The sequence below is a fragment of the Limulus polyphemus genome, unplaced genomic scaffold (genome assembly GCF_000517525.1).
Source record: "Limulus polyphemus unplaced genomic scaffold, Limulus_polyphemus-2.1.2 Scaffold2209, whole genome shotgun sequence".
In the NCBI taxonomy this organism is placed as follows: domain Eukaryota; kingdom Metazoa; phylum Arthropoda; class Merostomata; order Xiphosura; family Limulidae; genus Limulus; species Limulus polyphemus.
The window spans coordinates 154156-168805 of NW_013667819.1; the positions used below are offsets into that span (position 1 = coordinate 154156).

At 29.9% G+C, this 14650-nt stretch overlaps 1 protein-coding gene across 5 annotated transcripts; it reads left to right on the forward strand.

Annotated features, from left to right (window-relative positions):
• The first annotated feature begins 441 nt into the window (after positions 1-441).
• Positions 442-8809, forward strand: LOC106466271 (vesicle-associated membrane protein 7-like). 5 transcript variants are annotated; one of them, XM_013926528.2, is made up of 6 exons: positions 442-675; positions 3014-3177; positions 5866-5962; positions 6080-6181; positions 6818-6976; positions 7329-8809. In XM_013926528.2, the coding sequence occupies exons 2-6, from the start codon at positions 3026-3028 to the stop codon at positions 7479-7481; spliced, it is 663 nt and encodes a 220-aa protein (XP_013781982.1). In that variant the 5' UTR covers positions 442-675; positions 3014-3025; the 3' UTR covers positions 7482-8809. The 5 variants fall into 5 exon arrangements, with proteins under 5 accessions (XP_013781982.1, XP_013781983.1, XP_022249950.1 ...); XM_013926529.2 differs by lacking the exon at positions 442-675 and adding an exon at positions 833-899; XM_022394242.1 differs by lacking the exon at positions 442-675 and adding an exon at positions 928-1055.
• Positions 8810-14650: the final 5841 nt, after the last annotated feature.

A 14650-nucleotide genomic window follows, 5' to 3' on the forward strand; every position in this document is an offset into this window, starting at 1 on the left:
CCATAATCTCTTGCTACCACTGAAAAATACAGCTTTCGATATCCTTTCACAAAGTGAGTATTTCACCAGTATCCACCCGTGCTCTCTGGACTGAACATGACTTATCAAAGGAACAAAGGCAGCTAGAACACAATCAAGTTAATGGCGTTCTTTCTATGTGAAATATGCACATATAGAGCATAAATGACAATTTCGGAATAAACAAACAATATACTTTTATAATTAGATAGAAGTGCACAGCATCTTCATATACCACACTTTTAAATGATTCCTGGTCTAAGCAAGTTTGCTATACATAGTTTTAGTAGTTATACGCAAAAAGTATATATTTTTCACGATTATAAATTAGTACATTACTGGACACCCGCTGATTCGGTGGTAAGTCTGAGGGCTTATAACACTAAAAATCGAGATTCGATACCCACGGTGGGCAGAGCACTGATAGCTCGTTACTTACTTTTTCGCTCACCAATAAACAAGAGTACATTACCGAGTCATTTTGCGCTTCATAGGGATCGTGTAATGTAAATAACAAAAGAGAAAAGGTCAGTTCCATTTCCAATTTTTAAGTTTCATCCAGATGACATTCCTGTTACTGTCAATACGTAAATGTTAACATCAGATCTATGTCAAAACTTAAAATATTTAAAGTAGAATTTAACGTTAAATCACAAGGTAAGTGCTTTGTGGATATTTATATTTCGGAAAATATGCATCATAAAATAAACGAAGTAGAGCAAAACATTTTAAGAGGTCTATAAATGTAATTTTAACAGTTATAGTAGTTTTCCCTTTTCAGAATCTCAATGTGCTATATACGTAGGTACCACATGCTCTGTCACATGATATTGTTAATGTTTTAGTGTTACGCCTCTTATTTTTCGATTTCTTACACCAATGTAAGTGAAGACTATGTAGGTTAGGTTTAGCAGTTGGATTTATTGAACTTGAAAGAAATAGTTTACAATATGATTGAATAAACAACATTATTTCATTGCCGTATTTCTGTTGTCAAGAGTAAAAACTAAGATCAACATAGCAGAGGATCAGAGATAGTACTATACTGTTTAGTATACTATTACTACTAGTAGTAAAGTATTACTATAACTTAAATATAATTTGTATGTAACCTAGATAATGTGAAGATGTTTTAAGTATTAAAATTTAACGTATTTTTATTGTTCTCTCTCTTCAAAACACGCGTAACCAGCATTATTATTACTAGTAATTTTAAGAAGTTACTAAGAGTAAGAGTTTACTTATTGTTATGTAAACATTTACCAGTGACAAATAGATTATTATTTATTCAATTAGAAAAGTTCAAAATAATGTTTATTTTGAATAATACTAGAAAAAGTTTTAATTGCAATTACAGAATTAGCATGTTGTATGTCAGTGGTAATACTGAGCCTTAATTAAATTAAACTTATAAATAAGCTATTTTAAATGTTTTAATCTCCCTCTAGGATCCTGTTAATAATAGAGATGGAATAATTTAAGCAGTAACTGAATTGAAAGCTTATTAAATAAATGTGGAGGCTTAAGGCCATGGGTGCAAGTCTGCTAAAGTGATAACACAACTAAGTACTTATTCAACAGCCCCATTCTCCAGTGCTTGATACCTGCCTATGACTTTAACTTTAAGGTTCTTGAAAAATAAAAGATGCTTATTGGCATTTTCTAGGAATTTCCTGACAAGATATAAATTTATATATATATAGACAGATTGATTATGCTGCCAATAGAAGCAGACTCATTATGAAAAGTTATATTTTTACATAAGATGACTGAAAAAAATTTTTGAAGATGTGGAAGATGTTTTTTTAGATTCTGTTTCTAATACTGTAGAGCATAGTGTCAGGATTGGGAAGAGCACTGATGATGCTATTGTGACATTATTATTCACGGTGGTTATGTTAAACCCTGTTTTGAGGATAAGGGTCTTGTCTCTTATTTTAAGAAAACAGATGTCTAGACACTTCAAGATATATTAAGAAAGAAAAAACCTATGTAACTTAAGTGGGAATAAATTGAATGAAGCTTAATGTACTTATTAGTTTTATCAAGTTAGCAGAAAATAAATGTGTTACTTACAAAAACTACATTCCGAACAATAGCCAATTTATAAATTGTTGAGTGGGGGGGGGGGAGTATTACTGATGTATGAATATACCCAGCTTATAAAAAATATTAAATTACTGGTATGATAAGAACGTGAAAGAGCAAAATGACAAAAATGCGATTGAGTCCACCAAGGTCACCGCTACCAGCAAACCATTCAAAGAATGAAAGGTTCTGAAGTTTAAAAAATTTTACATCAAGTTAATATTTATAACATATTTATTCACTAAAAAAAAAAAGTTGATTGCTGAATAACTTACTCATTTAACTGTCTTTATCAGAAATTACATTACATGGACTAATAATAGTCTAACAACATGTAATACCATTAAAGTGTTAACCTATTTACATGTAGAGGACTCCTGTTTAATTATGAATACTTCAAGATACGTAAGTAGCACTGAAAAGGGAAAACAAAAGTGTGGCTGTTGTAACATGCTGCTTAAACATTGTCTAGTATGTAAGCTTTATGATGTTTGATATCTCAGCATGTGTGTGTCTACAGTTTCTTTGAACCTGTAGTATAAAATGTAAACATTTTAATGTGTTCTTTCTTATCTTCTGCCCATACCAACAATTTCTTGCTTAACATTGTATGATTTTTTTTACTTAAATTTTCACACTAATGATGGAATTAGAAAAAAATAATCCAAAGCACTTGTAATTAAAGATTTTTTTTCATACTTCCTTGATTTTAATATTTCTTATAATACTTTGATTTCCAACTTATGAATAATTCTAATCTCTACAAAGTGGTTATCTATAATCCTCAAAAGTTTTTTGTTAAGTAGTAAAGGTCGACGAAACTACTAGTAAGAAAAATAAATTTTATAAAGTACTTTTTTTGGCAGCCTTGTTTTTTCAGTAAAATTTTTTTCAAAAACTTCCCAAGGCTTTAACAGAAATGTCAGGAATACGGTATGCATGCATTGCTCGAGGCTCTGTTATCCTTGTTAGTCACCAGAAGGCTTCAGGGGACTTTGAGAATGTGGCTCACGTCATGTTGCCAAACATTCCAATAGCAAAGGATACTAAAACAACTTATACATCAGAAAAGTAAGTGGAACAGTTCTTTTTTTTAAGTTTAACATTCTTTTTTGAACCTTTTTGTAGTAAGAGAGCATTTTAACACATCATCATCATTACATTTTTGGTTTTAATATTAAAATCTATCTTCGTTGTGTAACTGATTTCCATTCAAAACATCAAGTTGTCTTTGTTAGTTTAGTCTTCATCTAGATATTGGACACAATTACAGGTTCTGAGTTTAAACAATTATAATTATTATTATATCCAAACATCTGTAATTTTTACTATTTAGGACTTTCCATAAACTAACATTATCGTGCAATTTAATTTTTTCTAGCCTGGAAATGTAATTTGGTTTACGTGTAGCTTTAAATGTTATTATAAAAATCATCTTTTGTCTCATGTGATATCAATCCTATATTCAGTAAATTTTCTGTAGCCAACTGTGATAATGTATATTAATACTTACATGGAAGTTAAAGATGTTTTTGTAATTTTTCCTTTTCGACTTTGTTTTTCTTATTGTTATCTGACAAAATACCATAGCACTGAAAAGTTATTATTTTCATTCAATTATCAATAAGTCCACAACATCGTAACAATTTTAGTATACATAGTAACTGGTGGGTGTTGAGAAGAGTTTATGTGTATGTTATACAAATAATTATCTTTACCACCATTTCATTGAGAAATGATATTGATCTGCATAATGTAAGCATTTCATTTGTTGCTTGAAAATACAATATAAAACTTGGTTAGCGAACTGATCATATATCCATCATTTGATAGTTCATGCTTTCATAAACCAAAGTTTTGATGTTATAATATGATGTTGATAATCATCAAAATGTTTGTACAAGTTTGATATGTTTCTCTTTTTTTTTTCCTAAGTCAGGTGTGGACATATACTAGGTTGAATTTCTTCAAAATGTATAAAACAAGACCAAGTATAATCACTCGTATTGTGTCCTGTTAAACCTTTAATTTTAATGGTCATACCTTGCTGAAATAACTAAAGGAATGTTATAATCAATATTATATTAGAGTTTGGTAAAATATACACACACACCTAAAAGTTTAAATGAAAAAGTACCTGTAATTGAACAGTGTATTATTCTTGAGACCAGATTATTTCACTTCTAACTGATATTGCTTTGTATTACAAACTAAAAGACAAGAAATAGCCACAAACCTACTCATGCTCAAATTGTGGCAATTGTTACCCCCTGCAACCTTACAAAATCTTGTTTGTTTATATCTCATTCTGATCCAACATGAAGTTTGAAATGATGAAATCATATTAAAATCCAATTGTGTTTCATGCTTTATTTCTATGTAAAACTACTTTCAGATACACATATGTTACTGTGCATTTCAATGGATTCAGTGACCTGCAGTGTTGTTGTTTCTTTTTCTGAAATTAAGGAAGAAGCTGTTCACAGATGTAGTTACATTGTGGAACATTGAAATGATAAGGCTGACTCCTTTGAGGTTTCGATTAATTCTGTTTTAGGGATTCAAGTTTCACAAGAAATGTCCTTTGCTGAATAAGTTGTTTCAGTTTTGCTTCACCTATAGTATATCGACATCTAACACACGTTAGTCTTCACACTTATTACAGTTATCCTTCTTTATCTTTTACCTACAATTGACAAACTGGTACATTTTTTTTAGGGGAGGGGAAGGTGATTGGTGAAGACTTGGATCAATAGCTGTGGGTTGGTTTCTTTAAGTTACTTCTGATTTAAAAGGAAATCCTTCTCATGGAATAATTTTATTTTCTACTCCAGTTTTCTTTAGATTGCTCATGTTCTTCTGTTGTTTATGGATAATTATTCCCTGAATTCTTATATCTTGATGATTTTCCTGGTGATCAACTGTTCTTTTTTAAACAGATCAGATGGCTGTTGCTTTGTTGCACATAACCTGTTTGATTTGAACTGAACCTCATAGCTCATGTGGAACTTCTGGACGATATGTGGTAGTGATCTAGAGTTGTCAAAATCCTTTTTGTAATTTTGTAATGAGGCATATAAACATCTAGGTTTCACAGCATAGAACACAGATGGCAGCAATAAATTACTTGTTTTAACTGTCTAAGCCTCACTGTCAATTAAAACAAATCTGGAAAAATGTTTGACACACAGAACTAATTATAAGTATTGGTAAAACTAAATCAACATTACTACTTCACACCTTGCATTTTCTACTTCCCACCATGATTACCTGTTAAGTACTAGTTATGTTATATACCATTCTTTAATTAAAAGGTCAACCTTAAATGCAAGTTACAAGAGATGTTTACCTTAATTGGTGGGAACTTCTATCATTTCAACTGATCTTTGTAATATTGTTAAAAAATAAAATATGTACAAAATAACAACTCAAAGCTTCTTTAGTTAACCCTTTTGCTGTGTATTTCGGATATATCCAAATAAACATTAGTAGCCACTGATTGCAAAATTCAAATTTAACCCATGGCTACCAAAACAATTTCCCTTTACTGCGACATGCGAGATTATCCCCCTGTACTTGAAACAATAACCAAACCTGAATGTGTTTAATGAAAAGTATTTTGACCTGCTGTGTGTACAGATAGTAAAAAAAAAAATGTAATTTAAATGTATTGATAATCTTTTTTTATTGGTTATAAGTTACAGTTTATATGACTTTCACAATGTGGTAACTCTGTCTTAACAGTGATTTTAATTTCAGTTACCTGTTTCATGTCGTCGTTGAGAATGGTCTCATTTTTCTTTGCACTGCACCACCTGACTTTGGGAGGAGATTGTGTTATTCATTTCTCAGTGAGGTAATATAAATAAAAAAATTTCAATATCAATTTTAAATTTTTTAGGTTCATATGAAAGTAATTTGTTTTTAGTTTGAATCATAGACTTTTTTCACATGTGCTTGAGTCTATGTTTAGGTGAAACGAAGATTTAACACAAACAGCCTTATGGCACGGGCTAAGTCAGCCATAACTCACGAGTTGGGACGAGATTTTGGACCCATTTTAGCTGAAGAAATGGTGAGTAAAGTGTTTGAAGTTTGACACATTATTTCTTCTCATTATATGTAATTTTTAGTATTAACTGTAATGTGAAATCATCTCATTTTAAGAGTCTTGCATTCAAATGTAACATGTCTCATAAAATGTGGTTTTCCAAATGCTTAAAGTACACATAACTTTATTTGTGCAGACTAGCAACCTACAATTGGGTATTTGGATTTTCTAGACTCACATGTGCAAGATACAGCTATAATTAATGTATTTGTAGTTTGTAATATCCTTTACTTACCACGAGTAACTTAAGTATATAGACTGTAATTTGTCACTATTACAAAAGACTTTCTCGTTCTTTAGAATTATTGTCAAGGGGTGGAATTTTTATCTTGTGCATAATCAATAAGTTTATCAAATAATTATTCAGGACTGTATAAAGTTATTGCTATTTTTTTTATCATTAAAGATTTCTTTAATAAAACTAAGAGTTTTCTGAGTGATATAACTGTTTGCCAGAAATGTAAGATATTACATTGGTTTTATGTAGATCCATATAATAGTGTCATCCTTGTTTCAATACTATCTTAATTATGATTTTAACTGTTTATATTAATGATAGCTACGTAACATTCAAAATACATGGGATGTCTGTACTTATAGGAGCGATACAGTCGGGGTGAGTCAGGGGACAATATTAGTCAACTCCAATCACAGGTCGAGCAGGTTAAAGGAATTATGACACAAAATATTGAAAAAGTGTTAGAACGGGGTGATCAGATTGATGTACTTCTGGATAAAACATCTGACCTTGAAGCAAGTGTAAGTATTGATAGTATCGTTTCAACTAAATCTAACCTTGATATAAGATAACATTCCAAAATCTTCAAGAAAATTAAAACACAAACAGAGTTAAAAGCAAAAACGTGTTAGGTATTTATTTTGTATCACATATTATTGTAATTTTTCACAGGTACATTACAAAAATAGATCAAGTGGTCAGGGAATAACATATTTTGGTCAGGTGTGGGAACCATGACTAATCACTCATTCCTTAGAATTGAATCATTTAAGCTAAACTTCTACCAATTAGAATTAATGTGCAACACTTGGTTGCTGCTAAGATTTGTTTAATCATTAGTTAATAAAAATTCTTTTTTTTTTTACTTAACAGAGTAGTCATTTCAGAAGTTCAGCTCGTCGAGTTCGCCAGAAGATGTTCTGTCAAAACGTCAAAATGTGGTTAATTCTGGGTTTTATTGGAGTTGTTGTCATCACATTAATTGTCCTTATGGCCACTAATGTTATTCCTGTGAAAAAAAGTTAAAATTTTGAACTCCATAGGCTAATCACTAAGTTTTATAGTGTGAAATTTAAATTAATTCGTAAGAAGTTAATTAATTTAAAAAACAAATTATTTCTTTTGTTTTCAAAGTTACTAAGAACCAAGTAAAACATTTATAAGGGAAACATCTGTTTTATGTATATATACTGATTTCATGTTGTCTTTACTAAACTAGGTCTTCTATAAGTTGAAAAATATTTGTACAAGAACATGGTATTAAGTACAACTTTATAAAGTAAAGTGTTTTGTGTGTTTACTGACTTTAAGCTGATGTTTTTCAAACATATTTTTATAGGTAAATAAGCTATGACTACTTCTATTTTCCATAAATATAAGAATAAGTATAACATTATAATGAAAAGGTTGTTTTATATAGATACTGATTTCAAATTGTCTTTATCAAATATGTTTTTTACAGAAGTAAGCTTTTAGTATGTTTCTGTTTCACCAAAGAATAGAGTGAAAAGGTGTATCTTTCACGAATTAAAGGAAACGCGTTTATTATTAAGCATTTGTTTTTGTATGAAATAATAATAACAGTTATAAGTACACCTAATATTTTAATAATTAATGAAAAAAATCAACCTATTGGGAGTCAAATTATCATGAATTAAAAAATAAATCCTTACAAATTTTATATTCCTATTTTTCGACTTTCTAAAATTCAAGAAGCCACGTAACTGTACAATGTAATTTATTAATTTTTTAACTCTATTATGTATTTTGTCTGCAAGTTCCTTTAATTTGGAAGATTTACTTTGATCCTTATGATAAATAAAAAAAGGGATATTTAAGATAAGGTTGACCAAACAGCTGAAAGAAGAAAGGATACCACATGCATGCTATTAACCAATAGTAACTCAAATCAACTATGTGTGTTTTTGTAAAGACGAGTATATTGTTATTTCTACATAATAAGGCTTGATAAAACATTTTATAGATCTTTTATAGCTTATTCAGCCATATGATGCTCACAGTAGTTAACAAGGGACAGTGGTTTTGTATGGTGGTTAGAAAATCCTACCTTGTTACAACTAAGTAACTGGTTTCATATGCTTTATATTGCTGCAACGAATTTAACTGATTTTATTGGGTTTTTTTACCTTATAGCATTGAATGTAACCAGTTTCATGGACCTCATCTTGTTGCATCATATGTAACTGATTCCATAAACTGTACTAGAATATTTATTTAAACTCGACAGTTATGACAGTGGACCATAACTTACTTGCCATATCATACTTATTTCATTTGTCTGGAATTTTATGTTGAAAAGCTGAAAACATATAATAAAGATTAATATTTAAGTTGCCATACAGTCTGTTCATGATGATTTCTTGACAATTATATAAAAAAAATGATGTTGCTGTTTTTATGAATTTCTGATTTGTTTTCAATATCCTACATAACTCCCAAGATAAGAACTTGAGTTTCCTAAATTTCTGTGAAACAATTGTCTAAGTTTTCTTTAAAATGTCTTTTTAAAAAAACACAAATGGAATGGCTTTTATGGAACACAGACTCCTTACATTAGTCTTCTAGAAGTTTATTACTGTAATGGATCTCATGAAATTAAAGACAGTTAATTTTAGTACTTATTTGTATCCCTCTATTCACATATTTATTGACTGTCATGGTGTTATTATGTAATGCATGTATGTGATTTTTTTTACTTCTTTTTGATCTGAATTAAACTTTTACATGAATATTTACATATATATTTATATATATATATATACCCTCGTGAATTGGGAGATTGTAAAAAAAGTTGTAAAGACTTGGTCTTTAATTTTTATATTTCTGAGCTTAATCATCATATTGTCCATCACACAAAATATTAATTTTTAGAATATTTAGTAATATGCTAACACATAGATAGATTATTAGAAACAGTTTTCAGCACACATATCTCTTAAAATGAGTTGTTAAAATTATACTGATTTATATGAATATCTTTGTATAATATCTCTTTGAAGAGGCCTTAAGTTTTTTTTAAAGATCTAATGTTGGATAGGTAATAGTGCTTATTTATAATGAATATTCTTTTTATTGTTTCAAATACAACAAGGTAAAAAGTTTGTGAAATAATTATTGTATATTAATGAACTTATGTAAAACAGCTGGTCATAAAACTTTGTTCCATTTCAAGTTTTCACATAAATTATTAACAGAAGCATTTATTCAAAAGTTTATAGCCTTATGAAATGTCATTGGTTTAATGGTTCTAAGCACAGTTTTACCTAAATAAACCATGCACTACAAATATAATTCACTATTTTTTTAAAGGAGAAAAACTTTGTCCAAATTCTATTATGATTTAATATAATTAAATGTTTTCAATTAAAATATGGTAGAATTAAAATATGGGACCATTTTTAAATACTATATATACTTTTTAAAGAGTTTTTCTAGATAACCGTACTTTGCAGTATGAATCATGGTTTTGTGATTAGTTGTGCTTACTTCTTTTGTGTTGTTCAAATTTGTGCTGGATTTGAGCTTTTTATAGTCTGCTTATACCAGAGAATTAGTTGGTTCAAGCACAGTTATTAAAATGTAGCTCACTCCTGTGTGGTTGAATTCTCAAGTACTATTATTAAAACAAAGTGGTTATGATCCTTATTATGAACTGATTTAAATTGTCTAATTATGTATATTACTATGAAGAGACTGATATCATGAATTAAAAAAAAAAATTCAGAAATTGAGCTCCTCTACCTTTTATGGATTTTAAAAATGGTGTGTAATGGTTATGTGGGATTGGTCTAAGTAAGACTTGGAATAGACCAATGGTAACTGTTCTGGTGAAAGCAAATAGGTTGAAGTAATGCTTCAAAAACATTTTCAGAATTGTACTTTTTACAGTTCATAGTTAATTATTTCAAGCCCAAAGTTTTTGTTTTTATTATTTCAATTTAATCTAATCATTATTGGGATTTCCATGTAAAATCAACTGTGATTTGTTTTAAAGTTTCGCTGAAATGTTTAAATTACATCCTTCAAATAAAAATTGGTATTTTTAACTGTGTAACTGTTGGATCTATATTAACTTGCCCTATATGATGATATTCTAGTTATACATCAGGGGTACTGTAAAAAGTAGAGAGGTTTAATGTCTTCAGTACTGAATTTATCATATAAAACAGTAGTGTGGGTACCAATCTGTGTTAGTTGAATGAAGATGACGTCATGTACTATAGTAAGTTTCTCCACCAACAAACTTACTCACTGAAACTGCTAAAACAGAAATGTATTAGTTGTTTGTAAATGTTACTATTGTTAAGCAGGAACAATGTACAATTTTTTCTGTTACTTGTCATCACTCTTCAACAAACTTTCTTATGTGAAATACCAGTAGTGAACTGTTTGTTATATATGTAAATGATACCACTGTTGAACAAGAATAACAAAAGAGCAACTGTCAGATCTGATATCACTGTTTACATTACTGTCAGGTGTCATATCACTACAAACATAACTGTGAAATGCAGTATTACCATTTAATTATCAGATGTCACAAATTATTGATATTAATGCAAAAATCACTGTTTCCAACATCAAATGATGATATATATGAAATGGGTGGAGCTGTACTTAAGATTGAAAACCAAAGTATGCATCATTATCAAGAACAACTTGCAATTAAAGTAAATATGGATGTTTTTTTTTTATCTTAAACACGTAACCATATGGCATTAATATAAGCTTGAAGTTGAATATTTAGCTGATAACTGTGGATACTCGTAATTTATTACACTATATTGGAAACAGTGTTACAAGGATATTTTGAAAAGAAACTTCTGTTTTCACCAGCATTTATCATCTGCTTAACCATCTAAAGTGTCGCAAACATAGAAATTAAATCATATAATGAAAAAATCTACTGTTCTTGTGTATTTAATTTCATGACTAAAATACTTCAAAAGAGTAAGTGGAATGAATGCATTTGTTTCAAGGTTTTTATTTTTGAATTGATGTTCAAATTATTGTTTATTTGATTTCCCTTAATAGTTTGTTTTATTTGGTTAGTTGACCTCAAAATATAAATGTATACAAATGTATTGATTCAGAATTTATTTTGATTTATTAATAAAATATTTTGTTTGTTTAATATCAGAAGTTTTGAATGCTATTACTTAATTTTTTTTTCAGATCAAATTACATATTTTCTGTTAGACTATGTAATTTTAATTAATCTACATTCTGTTATAATTGATTTTAGGACTTTTAGTGGTCCTAACATTTTCCCAATTTTTTAAATCCTCCCAGAAATTTTACAAATAGCCTCAGAAGAGCTCTAAAATTAAGAAATCTTGCTTTCACCTTGGAATGTTGATGTGATGATGTTGACTTTGACCTATGTAAATATCTGGTTGTTTCATGGATGTTGATAGGGCAGGAAATCCATAGATAAAAAAAAAAAAATTAATTTATTTAAGAAATCTCAGAAAATCAACATCTATAATGTTAATACATCAGTAGCAGCATTAAGATCTCTAATACAGATTGTAAGTAATCTTGTGTTATCAGATAAAGAATATTTATAGTTTCAATGTAGTATGTTTTAATAATCTTAGTTATTCACTAGCAAGCATTTTACTTCAAAATATCCTTATTATACGAAAATAAGTCACCATATTGGACTGAAAGTTTGCCCTTATTTTCCTAATATGTTTACGAAAACATTTCTAAATATTAAAAACTCCTCACACAAGTAGCCCTAAATTTATATTCTTTTCTGATTGGAAAGCTTGTAATTTAAACCAATTAATATAAACTCTTATGGTTTAAATTATTGAAAATGCATTCCATTAGGACATACATACTACTACAAAAATATTCAGGAGCACAATTTTATAGCTGAATTTATTCCTCAAACAAATGAACAACAGGGTTAAAATTTTAAGTACATGTCAAGAGCACCAGACAGTTAATGATAAAACTTTATGGACAAAATAACATTTATATAATAATATTACTTGTTAGAACATGCCGAACATGAGCACTCTTAAATTTCAACTGGTCAGGCTGGATTAACTTGTCTTAAAAGTTACACAATTGGTAAAAGGAGATAATAACAATTGATGTGACCCCCCAGCATTAAAACAGCCCATGCACTTTCATTCATTGAACATTAGGGTACTGCTTTGAGCATGTAAGGAATCATCTATGGATGGGAAACTACTTGATGAGTTTTCTTTTGACAATATTTCAGACTATGCCGAGTCATTCTTCAGGCTACAGAAACCAAAATATCATCAAAAGAAAAGAAGTGTGGTAGTTTCTAATCTACAGAAGATTCCTAACAATCTCTGCACCTGTTGAGCATACTTTCTGATCAGTTAGCACATGGCATTACATGGAATCCTGTCCTGTTTTTCAGTCAGTACAATGTCCAACTTTCTAAAGTCATGCAATGGGGCAAGGGTCTGATGCATATGAAACCCAAGATAGTCTCAGAAGTGTTCTATGGGCTTTAAATTGGCCAGTTAATGTACTTTTTTTTTTTTGTTTAAGGTAGTCTGTTGCAATCCTGACATTATAACATTTGTTATTATTTTGTGTTAGGACAATGTCTAATTTGATTGCACCCACGAAGGTCCATACAATTGGGCCTAATAGAATTATCTTATCATACAGTAAATTTGCTTATTAGAGGTACAGAAAGATCTGTACAGTTGATGCCTCTCCACACCATACCTGAACTGCCTCTGTTATAGTTATATCCAGTGATTTTACACTGAGCATTTCATTCACTCTAGCTTTTCAAACATGAATCTGTCTATCATTTATAAAGAATAAAACTTTGACTCACAAATAGAGTATAGTTGCCTAATGGCATTGCTTCAAACTCTTGACAAAACTTCAGACATTGTTTGTGGTCAGCTGTGGAGTTGAAACTGGTCTTCTCAATCTTAACCCATCACAAATTGAAGTTTAAAGAAATACATCATACAAATGAAAACACCCTTCATACAATAGCATTTAAATACCAAAAATGTAACACCTCCTTTTACTACTACCTTCATGGTAATGGTGTAAGACACTTGAGTTCTTATGGCACATTGTGTTCCTAACCAGGAGTAGCTGAAACTGTAGTTGCATTCCATGGTTTATTGCAGGTCCTAGAGTGTGCTTTGAAATACTAATAGAATGATCAATAACTGGCCGTTTTACAATAATATAGACAGAAGGGATAAGTATTTGATTTTAAATAGGAAGTGCTAGAGTTCAAAATGTTGGGTCAAATAAACTGGTAGATCAGAAAAAACATTTTCAAAATTGTGGGTTGAGGCTGTAACAGGCCCAGGTAGAGCAGCCCTCCGCTCTAAAATGTCCTTCATGAGCAGAATGTAAAACAAACAGTGGTTAAGCTCTGTGGCTACAAGCTTACATGTACTTACACCTAACCCACCTGAAGAATACAATCCCTACTACATGAGAACCACAGTCAGTGGTCTTGAGCTTGACCTAGCTCCAGAACTGTACTCTTCAAGAGTCGAATAATTGAAGTTGCACAGAAATGATATTATTTACACACAACTAAACCACAAACAAAGTTATTAGCATAAAACAAAACAGGGGCAAGATGTGTCTGTTGTGGTCTTGTTGCATTGAAAAGAGAAATAAAGGAAATGAAACCTTAGTGAGCTCTCTCTCACCCGTCTAGATGTGCCTTTCTTTTCTTTTTTTTGTAAATTAAATTATAAATATGTAATTTTCAAGTTTAGTTAAATGTCTCTTAACGCGATTTAAAATACTGTATTAAAATTCTAAAACAAAGTTAAAGTTATAATAAAAGTCAAATTCTATAAAAGCTATAAAGAAATTTTAAGTGAAAAAACCTTATCAAAATTTCCGGTACATCATATATAACGTCATAGATAGTTTTCTATTACTAGACGTCACGTGCTATATTCCTTATAAGAAATTCGGTTAATTGCTAATTAGAGGCCCTGGACAAAACCAACAAGAAGCAAAATGCAGTTTACTTTAATAACTTTCCATGTCCAAGCTACAAACTACAGAAATTTGAAAATAAAAACACATTAACTAAAGGCCAGAGTAGAAAGCATATGTACAGTGCATGAAGATGGCTTTTATATGCGGAAACATCTGTTAGCTGAGTTATTGCACAGATCTTAAAATAT

Bases quoted from the DNA above. Each gene is read 5' to 3' on its own strand.
- LOC106466271 (XM_022394241.1), top strand. From the start codon at position 2,664: ATGTGTTCTTTCTTATCTTCTGCCCATACCAACAATTTCTTGCTTAAC. The intron at 3,178-5,865 runs GTAAGTGGAACA...TTTTAATTTCAG, and splicing joins ACAACTTATACATCAGAAAA to TTACCTGTTTCATGTCGTCG. The intron at 6,182-6,817 runs GTGAGTAAAGTG...CTGTACTTATAG, and splicing joins CCATTTTAGCTGAAGAAATG to GAGCGATACAGTCGGGGTGA.